Genomic DNA, 13,583 nt, shown 5'->3' on the forward strand with positions numbered 1-13,583 from the left:
CCTGGCGGCCTCATAGTGACACGGTGGAGTTGCCGAGTGAAAGCTCCGTGCTTTGGCGCCAACGATGTCGACACCCGTGGGTGCCGTGTTCTTCCTGAAGATATCGTTGTGGTTCTTCTCTTCGTGCCAGGGCTCCGGGTGAAGACCTTAGTCCGGTGGACTCGGCGGCGGCGTCGCTCAAAGTCGTTTTCCCTCTTGAGGGTGTAGTCGTGGAACCCTGGTGTGCCAGGCTGTAGCGTGGGGATGTTTAGCCCGCCCGTTGCGTGTTGTCGGTAGCATAGTCGCGTATGTTCTATGTGTGTTGGGTATCTCAGGATCGGCTTTGTAAGAGGATCGCCATTGTGAATCGTTCAACTATGTACTCTTTTCAGTTGTTGCTTTATTTATAAAGCGGAGTGAAGGATGTTTCGAGAGGATACATCAGGTTGACACGATACTTTTGGATAATCATGAATATGCTGGTTTATCGAGGACGAGCGTCATGTGCTGCATGGAATTTTCGTCCGATGAGCATCACATGCATGCAAATATTTTATTAGCCATACGATCCTGTTGAGATTCACATAGAGAGGCCTTTTTCCACCGAGGAATCTCTTTACGAATCTGCATGTGTACTATGAGACGTGTCACTATGAAGACGTGTCACTACGAATCTGCAAGCTGAAAACGTTGAAGTAGGAACTTGCATCGAATGTCGCTCTCGAGGAGCTCTAGTACAGGCCTAGAGAAAATAAAGAAAACTCTAAAAGTAGGAACTTGCATCGAATGTTAAGATTTTTTAAAGTTAACGTAGGAACTTGCCTGGAATATCACGGAAGGAGCTATAGTACTGAGCATGCCTAGAAAAATAATTAAAATTTCAAATGCAAACCGTGTATCGAATGTCATCAAAAGAAGCCGCAGTACTGCACAGTCCCATGAAAAAAAAGATTTAAAAGTAGAAACTAGCATCGAATGTCACCTAAGGAGCTTTATAGTGCCTCGAAATGAAATGTTAATGTTGGAGCTTCCATGGAAATGTCACCCAATGAGCTATGTCTTCAATTTCAAAATATGGTGCATATTAGCTTGTCCTAAGTCAAACTTCACAAACTTCTATCAACTTGATAAAGAAATATTTACAACACGAAATAGTATCATTCGGTCTATCATAAATATAAATTGATATTGTTGATTTTAGATAATTAGTCAATGAAAGTTAAATTTTGGGAAATATCCATGTCCTTATCAAGAATGGAGGAAGGCAGATGTATATACCAGTTAAGTCCAAGTACGGCCCGATGTTGAAACTCCCGAGATTCCTTATCAAGTGTAAATCTATATTTGTAACTAAAACCTGGGCGTATGCCCTTATTTTATCCCAAAAATTTATTTGAACGGTTTCAAATGGAGGAGGGAGAATATAAGAGACAACTAAGCGGTTAGTTGCAAGTCTAAAGTATGCAACGGTGCTATGAAAGGTTTAGGCCAACTCCACCGCACGACCCCAAACGGACGTCCGTTTTGCCCGGATTCTGTCTCTTTGGGTAGGGCAATGGGGTCGTGTCCGGGCCATTTCTCGGATGTAGTGGCCGTGCGGCCAACGCGCGGACGCATCCCGGCCGCATCATGTCCCCATACATTTTCTTTGCAAGCCCATAAACTTTTTTCATCATTGATTTTTGATACATGGGAATACATCACCAAATTTGGCTAGACAAGTAAGACCAAAGAAAACAAGAACCACAAGAATACATTTTAGAAGATATCCAACTTTCATAATTACTCCTGTAAGTTGGACTAGTGCCTTCTCGGTGCACTCATTGTTGATCTGCGGAGGCTCGATCTTTTGTGCTTCTATCTAGCAACAAGTGCACTAGTCTCATCTCTAGCTTCTATGCTAGCTAAAAGTACACGAACATCTACTAAATTGCGTGCTACCAATATATCGATGTACTTTTCTTCCCAATACCAAAACTTGCATCCACTCTACATAATAAAATGCTAGGTTAGCACAAGTAGTCAAATCCGAGAGCACAACCGAAGCTAAAGTAGAACATACCCCGTCGTTTAAGCACTTGATGAACACCCATACGAGATGTTCTGGCGTTGTAGACACGCTGCGCGGGACCTTCCTTGGAAAGTCGTCGCACTTAAGGAGTGGCAACGGTGCGCCGACGAGCTTTTGGGCTAGCACCGAGCCCGGCCGACCGCCATTCGTGTATCTATCGGCGGACCACCGACCGTGTAGATCCGAGCGGCTAGAGGAGGAGCCACTGCCTCCATGCGGCCTTGCGGCCTTGCCGGGGCCTTCCGGCCCGGTCCCGGTCAGTCCATGGCGTGGCGCGGCCTCCCACAGCCGGGCGAGCTCAAGACCAACCGGATCCGCTCCAAATCCGGCTGCGGGAAGCGCTAACAGGTGGCCGTGGTTGGGTAGCTTAGGGGCGTCTAGGGAAGGGGGCTGAGCGAGCGCGCGTCCGAGCTGTACAGCTGCAATGGCAGCGGCGGCGGTGGCAGCGGAGGGCAGATTGGAGAAGAGCGGACGGGGTGCGGCTGGAGGGGGGAGGGGGCGGATAGAAAAAGGCATCCCTGTGCCACCGACGGGTGGGCCAGGGGAGGACACGCGCCCGTCCGTGCGTTGTCTGTTTCATCCCAAAAACGGTGCAAACTTGGGCTGGGATGGGTCGAAAGCGAACAAAAAATGAACAAAAGTCCGTTTGCGTCCGCACGTTGGGCCGTCTGTTTTATCCGTTTTACCTCAAACGGACGGAGCCGGACGAGATGGGATCGCGCGCTAGAGTTGGCCGTATGTAAAGTAGATTGGAGAGAGTGATGCGGTCCTTGCCGTGTCCGTGCGAGTCACCTACACATCTTCCGACGCCATGTGCCGGTTCCTGGCCTAAGAGTAGGGAGACATCATGCCCCACCTCTATTGCGTGCCAAAGTCCAGCGGTGCTAGCGCCGAGCAGGTGTGCCTGACACTGGAGCCGCTCACCGCAATGTGGTCGTTTCGTGCATTCTGCAATTTTCGTCTACAATGTTGCGTTTTACTGCAAGTTCCGCCTACCATGTGATTGTTTTCTCCTTTTTTACTCGGAACTAGCTAACAATAAAATTATGAAACTGTGCCCCTACTGATCATCTATCATTCGATAAAGGAGGAAACAAACTCAACAAATCCCAGTGTTCTCATTCGGAGCCATCGCAACTTCAGGTTATGGAGGGAGTGGGATGTCAGCCGTTGGAACATAATCTAACAATTCAGGTTAAAATTTCCAGATTTTCAGAAAGTAAGGCATTTGCACGCGATGCCTACTGTTCTCCCAGAGGATAGATGACTTATGCGTGTAGCCAGGCTGGAGTTGGACTTACCGAGTGGAGGAACGTACATAGTACTTTCTTAATTAATACTCCCTCCATCCCAAAATTCTTGTCTTAAATTTGTCTAGATACGGATGTATCTAACACTAGATACATCCGTTATTTGGACGGATCTAAGACAAGAATTTTGGGACGGAGGGAGTACTAGCAAAAGGGCACGTACGTTGCAGCGGAAAAAAAAATCATAATCTTCAATGACCATGATTACATTTTGTTGCATCACCAAGATACACTATCACTTTTAATTTTATATCGGTGGTTTATTATGCACTCGTCTTAACCGGCATCAGCAGTGCCTGAAGACAATTTATTTTCGTTTGTTTTCTAGTTTTTACGTCTTAATGGCCAGTCAGTATGGTTTCATGAGGGAGACGAACAGAGCTAAATCCAGCATGCTAACTTAGTATGGTTTTCTGTTCTGCCAACTGTACATGCTTTGTTTCTGTATCAGTACTGTTACATCGTAGCATGTGACATGCTTTCACTGTTCTGATGTTTCTCTTATCCTCAAGTTTTTTAGTAAATTTTATTTGTACTAATAAACCCAGCAGTCATAAAAAAACTGAAAGATTGAAAGGCGCGTATAAAGATGATCTTATAAAACTTGTTCAAAGTTTTCCTCATGGCATCATTTTCTCTTAACTCGGTAAAATATGTTTCCAGTTGTACACATATGGTGCCAGCAATGTGAATACTTTAAGACGGAATGATAAAATCACAAGTGCTGCTACATTTAATCCTACAAAAACAATTCAAGACATGTTTGTACTGAATATGTTAGATGTCAATACCAAGAGCATACCAATTTATCAAGAAGGGTGGTGAATTGTGAGCAGAACACGCTAGAAAGACAAAGCCTTTAAGATGTCCCTTTGAACATGAGATGTGGATAGTTTGTATTTACTGAATAGGTTCTGCTCCTGCCATTTACCTAACAAATGATTCAAGTTCCCCAATTGCATCTAATTTTTTAAGTAAAGATGTCAGATGTTAAATTATTCACAGGGAATACAAATCTGCATCTCAAGCTCAAAGGTGCGGCACACAAGATTTCATTCACTCATAGTCACACAATTTTTACAGAATTCATACAAACAATTGGTCGAATGGCACTCTCATTGAACGAGGCATTATCAAACACAATCATAAGCACAGGATAAACTCACCTACATCTATCTCTCTGAACCAGCAAAGACATCCAAAATCCCACAACAATTCCACCATATTTCCCAATGCCATGCAGCAGCCATAAAATCCCAGTCACACATATGCAGATCCTCAATTGTAATTAGCGTTCATGATCCAGGGGTCAGTGGAGAAACATCCCTGTCACATACTTCCTGAGTAGTCATTAGAGTAAATCAGTAAATCTCTTTGAATTATTAATTGCATACATACCTGGCCTTCGTCTCTGATTGATGCGCAGGATGCACCTTGGCTGTGTCCAGGACCACCACATCCTCGCTCTTCACCTCTGGTCCACCGACGGCCTCAACGCCAAGGAGTTCGCGCTGCTCCGCTCCATCGTGGCCGCGCGCGCCCAGCAGGCTGCTTGTGTTCGGCCTCTCGCCGCAGCTTCTTGCGCTCGCGGTGGTCAACTTCGGGCAGGGCGCTGCCACCGCCTTCGTCACCGATAGCGCCGAGGACGCACGGGGCGTGCTCGTTGGGCCTGGCCCCAGCAGCTCGGCGGCCGTCCATGTTTCAAGGTACCCCGACCCGGCCGGGGAGGCGTGGGCGGTGCTGCGGCGCGCGAGGTCGAGGCCGGTGTGCCGGCGCCCGACGGGGACGGTGCGCAAGTTGGGCTGCCGGCAGGCGCTGACCTCCTTACCGCGGGAGGTGCTCGACGCGTCGTGGGGCGTGGTCGTCGTCGACGGGCCGAGCGGGGCAGGTCCCGGGGAGCTGGGGAGGATGGGCGCCATATACACCACGGCCGCACGCGCGACGGGGGCGAAGCGGTGGACGTGGCGGTGCACGAGATGAACCGGAGGATTAGTACCACCTTGTTTATATTTATATATATTACGATTTGGTCTATACAAATCATAAAAGCGTATTATGACATGAGAAGAAAGCGTATTGTGACGATGAACCCGACAAAGTCAATCCGTGCTTTATTATTCGGGAGAGATATGCGAAAGTGATGTGGAGGTGTACAATACAGGAAAAATATGGTCCGTCGGAGTCTTGCATGTGGGATACAAAAAAGTAACCTACACAATAACGCGGATACATCATGGTTGGCATGATACTTTTGGATAAACATGAATGTGCATCTCTATCGACAAGCGTCATGTGTCGTATGGAATTTTTGTCCGTTGAGCATCACACACATGCAAATATTTTACCTGCCATACTGAACATTGACCCAGTTGAGATTTTCATACCATTAGAGAAGCCTTTTTTACACTTAACAGTATCTTTTTTAACCTGCATTAAATAGTTGTCACCCATGTACTGAACATGTCTTTTTTTTTTGTTAATTCAGGAACTTGCATCGAATGTGAAGGAGCTATAGTACTAGATAGGCCCAGAAAAATAATAAAAATGTTAAATTAGCAACTTGAATTTAATGTCATCCAAAGGTGCTACTGGATAAAACCAAGAAAAACAAGTTAAAGTATGAACTTGCTCCGAATGTCACTGAAGGGGGTGTACTGCAATTTATCCATAGCAAGCGTCATGTGATGCATGATTTTTTTTGTCCGTTGAGATTCACATGCACGTCAGTTTTTTTATCCAATATTTTACTAGCCATACTGAACATGGACCCTGTTGAGATTCACACTATTAGCAAGGCCTTTATCTACTTAGGTAAAAGCGAAAAATAAAGTTAATGTAGGAACTTACATCGAATGTCACTCAAGGAGGTATAGTACTGGACGGGCCTATAGAAAATAATAAAATGTTAAATTAGGAACCTGCATCGAATGTCACCCGAGGAGCTACTGGACTGGCCAACAAAAAAAGAAGATGAAGTATGAAATTGCATGGAATGCCGCTCAAGGGGGCTATAGTATTGGACATGCCCGGACAAAACAATAAAAATGTAAATTAAAGAACTTGCTTGGAATGTCATCCAAAGAGCTACAATACTAGACAGGCCCAAAAATAAATAAAGAAAGATGTTAAAGTAGGAATGTGCGTCGTATACCACCCAAGGAGCTATAGTACTGGACATGCATAGAATGTCACCTAAGGAGTTTAGTAGAGTTCCCCCGAAGATAAAAATGAAAATATTCTTTTTGGTGCATGCATAGAATGTCACCTAAGGACATGTTAAAGTAGGAATGCTACCTCTTCAAATTCATACTATGGTGCATATGGACTTCTAAGTCAAACTTTATAAACTTCGTTCAAGTTTATAAGAGATATATTCAAGACGATTTAATATCATTGAATAAATCATAAAATGTAAAATGGTATTGCAGATATTAGATAAATAGATGAAGAAAGATAAAATTTGGAAAATATGCATGTCCTATATCAATGGAGGCAGGCAGCCGTACATACAGCACCAATTCCAAGCACCGCAAGGCGTTCAAACTCCCGAGATTCCTCGTCAGTTGTAAATATAAATCCGTAACAAAAAGCTGAGGGCATGGCATTTTTTATCTAAAAAGTTGTGTGGACGGGTTTTAGAGGAGGGAGAAGGATTATCTTAATAGAGACTGTCAGTTGTAACTTGGAAGTAAAGTGTGCGAGCGTGTGAAAGTTTTATGCAAAGTAGGAGAGATCACTATTATACTGGAGAAGACACGGTTCTTTACGAGTCACCGCGGTCGTCTCCTGCTCAGTTCTCACCCACCAGTCTCTTGCTTGCTTTGATGTCGTCCGTTTTACATATACCCATTGACAAGCACAGCTCCAGCTCATCCATCTCAGTTGCACCATCCTTTGCGCCACTAAATTGCAGTCCTGACTAGCTCCAGTTAATCCTCTCCCATTTCCACTCACCCCAGCCGATTGTGTTGGCGGTCAATGTCGTCCACCACTGGTCAGGCAGCTCCTAGTCCTAGCTCGCCCGCTGTGGCAAATGCAGCTCCTCCGCCGGCGACCACCATGGAGCCCAAGATGGACGCCGGGCTGCTAGCATTAGCATGTTCTGGCTCTTTCCACGATCTGTAATCATTCCTCGACGGGAAGCCAGCCGCCTACACCATCGGAAGCTCCGCCACCCAGCCACCTTCTCTGTACGCGGTTACAGTTGAAGGTGACACTCTACTCCATGTGGTCGCTGCTAGCCATGGCGACTCTGAGGACTTACTGAACAAAGCCAATCTCGTCTACAGCAAGGCACCGAGTCTCCTCTTTGTGCAAAACAATGGGGGAGACACACCCCTGCACTTTGCTGCACGGATGGGGAATATCCCAATGATGTCTCTTCTCATTGATCTTGCCAATGGTCAGGGCATTAACAATGGTAAAGGGCTGCTGGAGACACAAAACAAGCTCAAAGAGACAGCCTTGCATGAGGCCGTCCGCATTGAGAACAATGATATGGTCAACTTGCTCATGACCCATGCTCCAGAGTTGGCCACCATTCCTGCTGAAGGTACTTCGCCATTGTATCTTGCCATCTTAATGGAAAATAAAATCGTCGCCAAAACACTCTACGAGTTGAGCAGTGGGGTTCTTTCATACTCTGGACCGAATGGACAAAATGCGTTGCACATTGCTGTTCAGCGGAGCCAAGGTACCAACTTTAATCTGAATTTCACCTACCATTATTAGATATATGTAGTACTCCCTCTGTATCAAAATAGAAGACGTTTTTTTGAGACTATGATAGTGTCAAAAAAGTCTTATATTTTGATACAGAGGGCTACCATTTAGCATACATTTGCCTCATTACTATTTTACCATTTTCATCCAGGCTGTTAGTGTGTTGTTAGGTTCAAAATTTACCTCAATGAGACATTTAGGAAGGATATTTAGTTAGTCCTGAAGACCTGTCATCTTTTGTGGGGACGTAACCCTTATAATATGATTTCGTTAATGAGATTTAGGCGAACTCCTGTCGCAATAAAAGGAAAAAAACGATTCAAATTATGTGAAAGATGTAAAATTTAGATATTCCATAATCTTATTCGACCCAGAAGATGTATTGTATGCAACAGAGAAACTACTTTATTTCGCCCATACTGAATCGATTCTGATACCATACAAAACTTGGAGAAGAGGTGTATGAAGAGACTCTGTTTCATTTCGTCCAGTTTGCAACTCTTAGATCAACAATAAACAAAGTTAGTAGACTAAACATTTCAACTTCATGAACCATAACACTCCACTAACCACCGTGTGCAAAAATCTAGTGTACACGACCTTGACTTCGTATACTGATGCATGTACACATTTCCTTTAGCATCCTTTCATAGTGCTTTTTTTGCTCTCTAATATTGATTGGTTTAACATAAATACGCCACTCACAGATCTCACGAAGATGTTATTAGAATGGAACAATGACCTTACACTACAAGGGGATGCAAACGGAAGTATACCTCTCCAATTCGCCATTGTAAGATACAGCCAACCCATATGTTTAGAATTATTGAAAGTCAATCCAGATGCACTGTATCAACCAGACTCCAATGGATCATTTCCAACACACGTGGCTGCATCCGTTGGTGCAACATCGATCATCACTGATTTTCTTATGAAGTCACCCCATTGCGCTGGCTTTCTTGATGCTAGGGGAAGGACATTTCTTCATGTTGCTGTTGACAAAATGAAAATAGGGATTGTCGACTATGCTTGTCAAAACATATCGCTGTCATGGATTTTGAATATGCAAGACAAAGATGGGAACACTATACTGCACCTAGCTATAAGAAAAGGAAGTCTGCAGATGTTTGGTTCTCTGTTCAGGAATAGACAAGTACACTTGAACTTGATGAATGAGAAAGGGAGATATAGCGTGTCAAAATCTTCCTAATGGAACACCATATATCAATGGGGTAATATATATGAGCATTTTAATTTTCAAACACGGCGTTGGAGGTAAGCAAGTGTAATTGAGATTTGCATGGTTTAATATTTATTTATTCTAATTTTGTAGGAAAGTGAAGCACAAATACTTGGGGTACTCAACTATATCGGTGCTAAAAGGGGCATTTCTCTCCAGGGTTTCTTGAGTGAATATGATACTGACCAAGCAAGACAGGATGAAGTACATTTCTTGAGTCAAATGAAAGAGGGGACTCAAAGTCGTTGTATTTGCTCCGTCCTAATTGCAACCGTGACGTTTGGTGCAATGTTCACCATGCCTGGAGGTTATAGAGCTGAGGATCACACTCATGCAGGGTCACCAATTCTTGGTGGAACATTTGGTTTTGGTATATTCTTCATGGCCAACACGCTTGCCTTTGTTTTCTCGATCACAGCTACAATTTTTCTCATGTTTTCTGGAGATCCAACGGTACCCCTTGGGATCCGGAAAGTGCTATTTCGAAGGTCCATCCCCATCATATTGATTTCGGTATTGAGCATGACGCTTGCCTTCGCATTTGCTGCAGTTATCATGTTAGCTCCAGTTGCTCCTATGTCTGCATGTGCAGTACCCCTCAGCATTATTCTTGTAATGGGGTATAACTGTTGGGAAGTAGCAGTCAGGTATATTTCTCTGTTCACAGCACTCTGTAAGAGAAAGGGGATATGGTACGGGATAGTCTGGGCATCCCCATTTGCAGCTGTATTATTATCGTCCCTTACCATTGGTCTACTGTCGGTCTTTGTCCTTCCCCGGATGTATCATACTGGTGGCAAAGTGGAACCACCGGCACAACCACCGACACCATTTGCTTGAAGAGGGTCAAATAGGCCTATATTACATACATATTTACATACTATCTCTTGTAACAGTGGCTGTTCTCACACTACCAGTGGGAGAATTAGACATTTCTTCTTACAACAGTTTATGTTCTTGTACCAGTGTAAACAACGATTGATGTATTTGCCTGCAACTCATTTTGTCCCGTCTTTAAAAATACAAGGTTAAAGCTTTGAATAAACTCACAAAAATTACGAACCGGGACAGATTTTACATGTCCAAACCAGTGTTACAGCAACAGTCCTCTAGTGACGATGCATGATCTATCAAGTTAACTGACGGTTATGTATGACATTTGAAGAAACACCCATCAACATGGGTTGCAACAGATTCGGATTGAAGCCAGAGCAGAGCTGCAACCACACCGCTGTTTGCAACTCCTACGCGGGCGTGTCAGCTCACTGTCTCCGCTTGAGTCCTGTCTTTGCCGTTTCTCTTGCGCTTCCTATCCCTCTTCCTCTTCGCCTCGCCATCGGCCTTCGGACCCTGAAGGGAACATGTACTCATTAGTGCTCGTGCTTGTCAGATACATGTGCTTCCGGTGTAGAGTCATGCACATCCCAGTACAACTGAAATCAGGAGCTACAGCACAACAAAAAATGTGCAATGGGCTTCAGTAGCCTATCCAAGATTCAAGTTGTTGCATTATCTCTTATAAATCCTACTCTCAGTTCTACACCTCAATATAAGCCATGCAACTCCAAGCTTGCAGTTGAAACATTGCATTAGGCACATATAATCTGCATGTTTCAAGTATCACATACAGCTTACAGATGTAAATGCTGTCTAGCAATGATTAATTACCTGATTTTGAGCAGCTGACGGTTGGGGCTTTGGTTTCTTTTTCTTGCAGGAGAGTGGGTTTGGGCCCTGCAGAAGGACACAAATCAGCATCTCATAACTCCAAATATTAGTAATGCCCACTAAACGTGCATATGACGAATATCCTGAAAAACAGTTTATGCACATATTACCTTTGCTCTGTTCCTTTTAAACTTGCTTTTCTCCGCCACTCCATGTGTGCTTCCATCAACAGATGCCTTTCCTTCCGATGACGCCTTCAATAGCTTCTTAAATTCTGATTTTTCCATATGAATACGCTTCTCCCCATCCAACTGAGCAAACTTACGTTGCTGCATGGATGGTTGCTCAATAAACAGGGAGTTCTTCAGACCGTATATCACAGGAACACAAGGAACCTAGAGAAAAGTAAAATATGCATGAAGACACTGCTGCACGAAAAGTTGATAAGATAATATGGAAAAATAGATTTGTTTATGTTGTTTCCGTTAGATAGATGATATGATACTTGTCGGTTGTATTAATGTCCCTGAGCAAATTCTTGCACAAATAAAATCCAGGTGATAACACGGTAAAAGTAGAATGCTACAAAAGCATAGCAAATCTTCATACCTCTCGCAGCTTTGCCCGGAGACCAGAATCCTGGGTGGCGACAAAGTAGTTCTCCGGATTCTTATCACCAACCAGGGACAGGATACAGTCCACAGCACTGACCACTTTGTCATGCTCGCAACTGAAGATACAAATAAAATTCCAGAGGACAAACAATCAGCGCCTCCGCAAGTCACAATACTGCAAAACTATCCTCACTGAATGTAGTAGTACTATGAATACACTCAACACATCAACAGAAGTCTCTCTCAAAAAAGAAAAACACATCAGCAGAAGTCAATTGAACAATCCGTGTTTCAAACACCGGTAAAGCTACCCTTCTTGAAGGACTGAACGTAGTAGTAGTACTTCATACAAACTGAAAGAACAAAACCAATGTGCACAATTCTGGTACACGTTTTTCAGTTTGGCCATGAAGGTTCCTAGTTGGAAAATGGAACCAAGCTAACCAATGTGATCTGATTCCAATATATTATTTGCAGTTGGTAATATCGGAGGCAAACAAAACAGTGCCAGTTTACAGGATAAGCACAAGGAGGGACGTTCCAATTAACCAACAATTCAAATTGCATCTAGGTTTTCAGACAGCCCAAACCCAGATTGGCTCTAATTCTATGGGGTAACTAATACAGTACGATAGAACAGAGTGATTCATATTCGAAATTGCATCAACGACCAATGCAATTTCATACTAGAATTCCAAGACTGTAAATAAAATAGATAAAAAACAGGCGGATGCGGTCTTGTAAACGCTATGTTTGTGCAGCTGCCTGACTCACTTTTCAAGGAACATCTAGCACCACCAAGTTTGCCGACTGCACTTGTAACGATCTCCGGTGGTATTTTGTGCGCTGCAGAGGTGGAGATAGAGGTCGCAAAGATAGCCTCGGTTCAGTCATCATGGAAGTGGGAAGCCATGCCGCATGGAGACAATGCTTACCTAGTTTGTTTCCCGTCCCTCGAGATTTTGAAACGTGTAGCTGCTTTTGAGTATAATGTCAAATCTCACGACGTGAAGGTGTCTTTCAGTGAATGGATAGCTGAGGAGGGCACGTCTGTTCTTCCTTTGCAGCCTGTATGGGTTCACGTCACTGGCGTTCCACCACCTCTCCGCCATTTCCTTGGTTTGTGGGCAGTTGGATCAGTTATAGGAAATTGTTGGCGCCGCTTCTCGCGGCGCCGCTCTTCTTCTACCTCTTGCCTCACACAAGGAGACGCGTCGGGCGCGTCGGGACCGCGGGAGTGGACCGCGTCGAGGCGCTAGACCTGGTTGCGCAGATCACGTATGTGCGCGGCGGGAGCGCGGGCCGGGAGCGCGGGGACGTGGGGAGTGCACGCGAAGGGCACGACGGTCGCGGAGACGAGGAGGTTGCGAAGGACCTGCGTGGTGGCGCAGAGGTCGCGACGGCTTGGGGCGACAACCGTGGAAGGTGCGTGACACGTAGGCGCGGCGTGGCGGCTGCCTTGGCGGACGCGGAGGCGGCATGCGGTGAGCGTCTGGTGCTGTCGGGCTCGTCGGGCGCGTCGGATGCGCGTGAGACGTGCGGGACGCAGAGGGACGCCAGGCGTGTGTCACCGGCGGAGGAGGAGCTCGGCTTGTGTCGCCGGAGTCGTGATGGAGCACGGTACGACCGGCGTCGTTGCGCCAGGTCGGGTCCGCGGGCTGGGTCACACTCATGACGACGACAACGACGGAAGCTGCAACAACTCCGGCGACGACAAATCAAGATTATGGGGAGACTGTTAGGCATAATCTTGACATGCATAAGTTTGTAGCCGGGCCATGCATGATTGTTGGTTAAGACGGCTGGAAAAAATAATGTAGCCACCGTGTGATCACCAAGGGAGCCTGTTGGCAATAAGCCATGCTCGTGGGCGGTGGCGACCGGTGTGAGCGCTTCCAGATCGAGTCCGTGGCAGACGTGGACGCGTGTGTGCCATCGGGCCGGTTGGTGATGGCTGAGTCGTCCACGAGAAGCTGGCA

General features: G+C 45.3%; 2 protein-coding genes and 1 pseudogene across 2 annotated transcripts; 2 read left to right on the forward strand and 1 right to left on the reverse strand.

Moving 5' to 3' along the window:
• Positions 1 to 4,787: 4,787 nt before the first annotated feature.
• Positions 4,788 to 5,864, forward strand: LOC123172781 (probable methyltransferase At1g27930; annotated as a pseudogene).
• Positions 5,865 to 7,294: 1,430 nt separating this feature from the next.
• LOC123172779 (homeobox protein Wariai-like) lies at positions 7,295 to 10,104 on the forward strand. The gene is made up of 3 exons (XM_044589695.1): positions 7,295 to 8,053; positions 8,790 to 9,314; positions 9,416 to 10,104. The coding sequence occupies exons 1-2, from the start codon at positions 7,717 to 7,719 to the stop codon at positions 9,290 to 9,292; spliced, it is 840 nt and encodes a 279-aa protein (XP_044445630.1). The 5' UTR covers positions 7,295 to 7,716; the 3' UTR covers positions 9,293 to 9,314; positions 9,416 to 10,104.
• A 475-nt stretch (positions 10,105 to 10,579) lies between these two features.
• Positions 10,580 to 12,013, reverse strand: LOC123172780 (rRNA-processing protein UTP23 homolog). The gene is made up of 5 exons (XM_044589696.1): positions 11,973 to 12,013; positions 11,600 to 11,720; positions 11,161 to 11,385; positions 10,991 to 11,056; positions 10,580 to 10,672 (listed from the first exon to the last, which is right to left on the reverse strand). The coding sequence occupies exons 1-5, from the start codon at positions 12,011 to 12,013 to the stop codon at positions 10,580 to 10,582; spliced, it is 546 nt and encodes a 181-aa protein (XP_044445631.1).
• Positions 12,014 to 13,583: the final 1,570 nt, after the last annotated feature.

The sequence above is a fragment of the Triticum aestivum genome, unplaced genomic scaffold (genome assembly GCF_018294505.1).
Source record: "Triticum aestivum cultivar Chinese Spring unplaced genomic scaffold, IWGSC CS RefSeq v2.1 scaffold194749, whole genome shotgun sequence".
Lineage (NCBI taxonomy): Eukaryota > Viridiplantae > Streptophyta > Magnoliopsida > Poales > Poaceae > Triticum > Triticum aestivum.

What these genes read in the sequence shown, in the direction of transcription:
- LOC123172780 (XM_044589696.1), bottom strand. Translation starts at nt 12,013, where the DNA reads ATGGCCAAACTGAAAAACGTGTACCAGAATTGTGCACATTG. An exon ending in TCCGGGCAAAGCTGCGAGAG is followed by an intron (nt 11,386 to 11,599) that starts GTATGAAGATTT and finishes ACTTTTCTCTAG; the next exon opens with GTTCCTTGTGTTCCTGTGAT. An exon ending in CGTCAGCTGCTCAAAATCAG is followed by an intron (nt 10,673 to 10,990) that starts GTAATTAATCAT and finishes TGTTCCCTTCAG; the next exon opens with GGTCCGAAGGCCGATGGCGA.
- LOC123172779 (XM_044589695.1), top strand. Translation starts at nt 7,717, where the DNA reads ATGGGGAATATCCCAATGATGTCTCTTCTCATTGATCTTGCCAATGGT. An exon ending in TGCTGTTCAGCGGAGCCAAG is followed by an intron (nt 8,054 to 8,789) that starts GTACCAACTTTA and finishes CGCCACTCACAG; the next exon opens with ATCTCACGAAGATGTTATTA.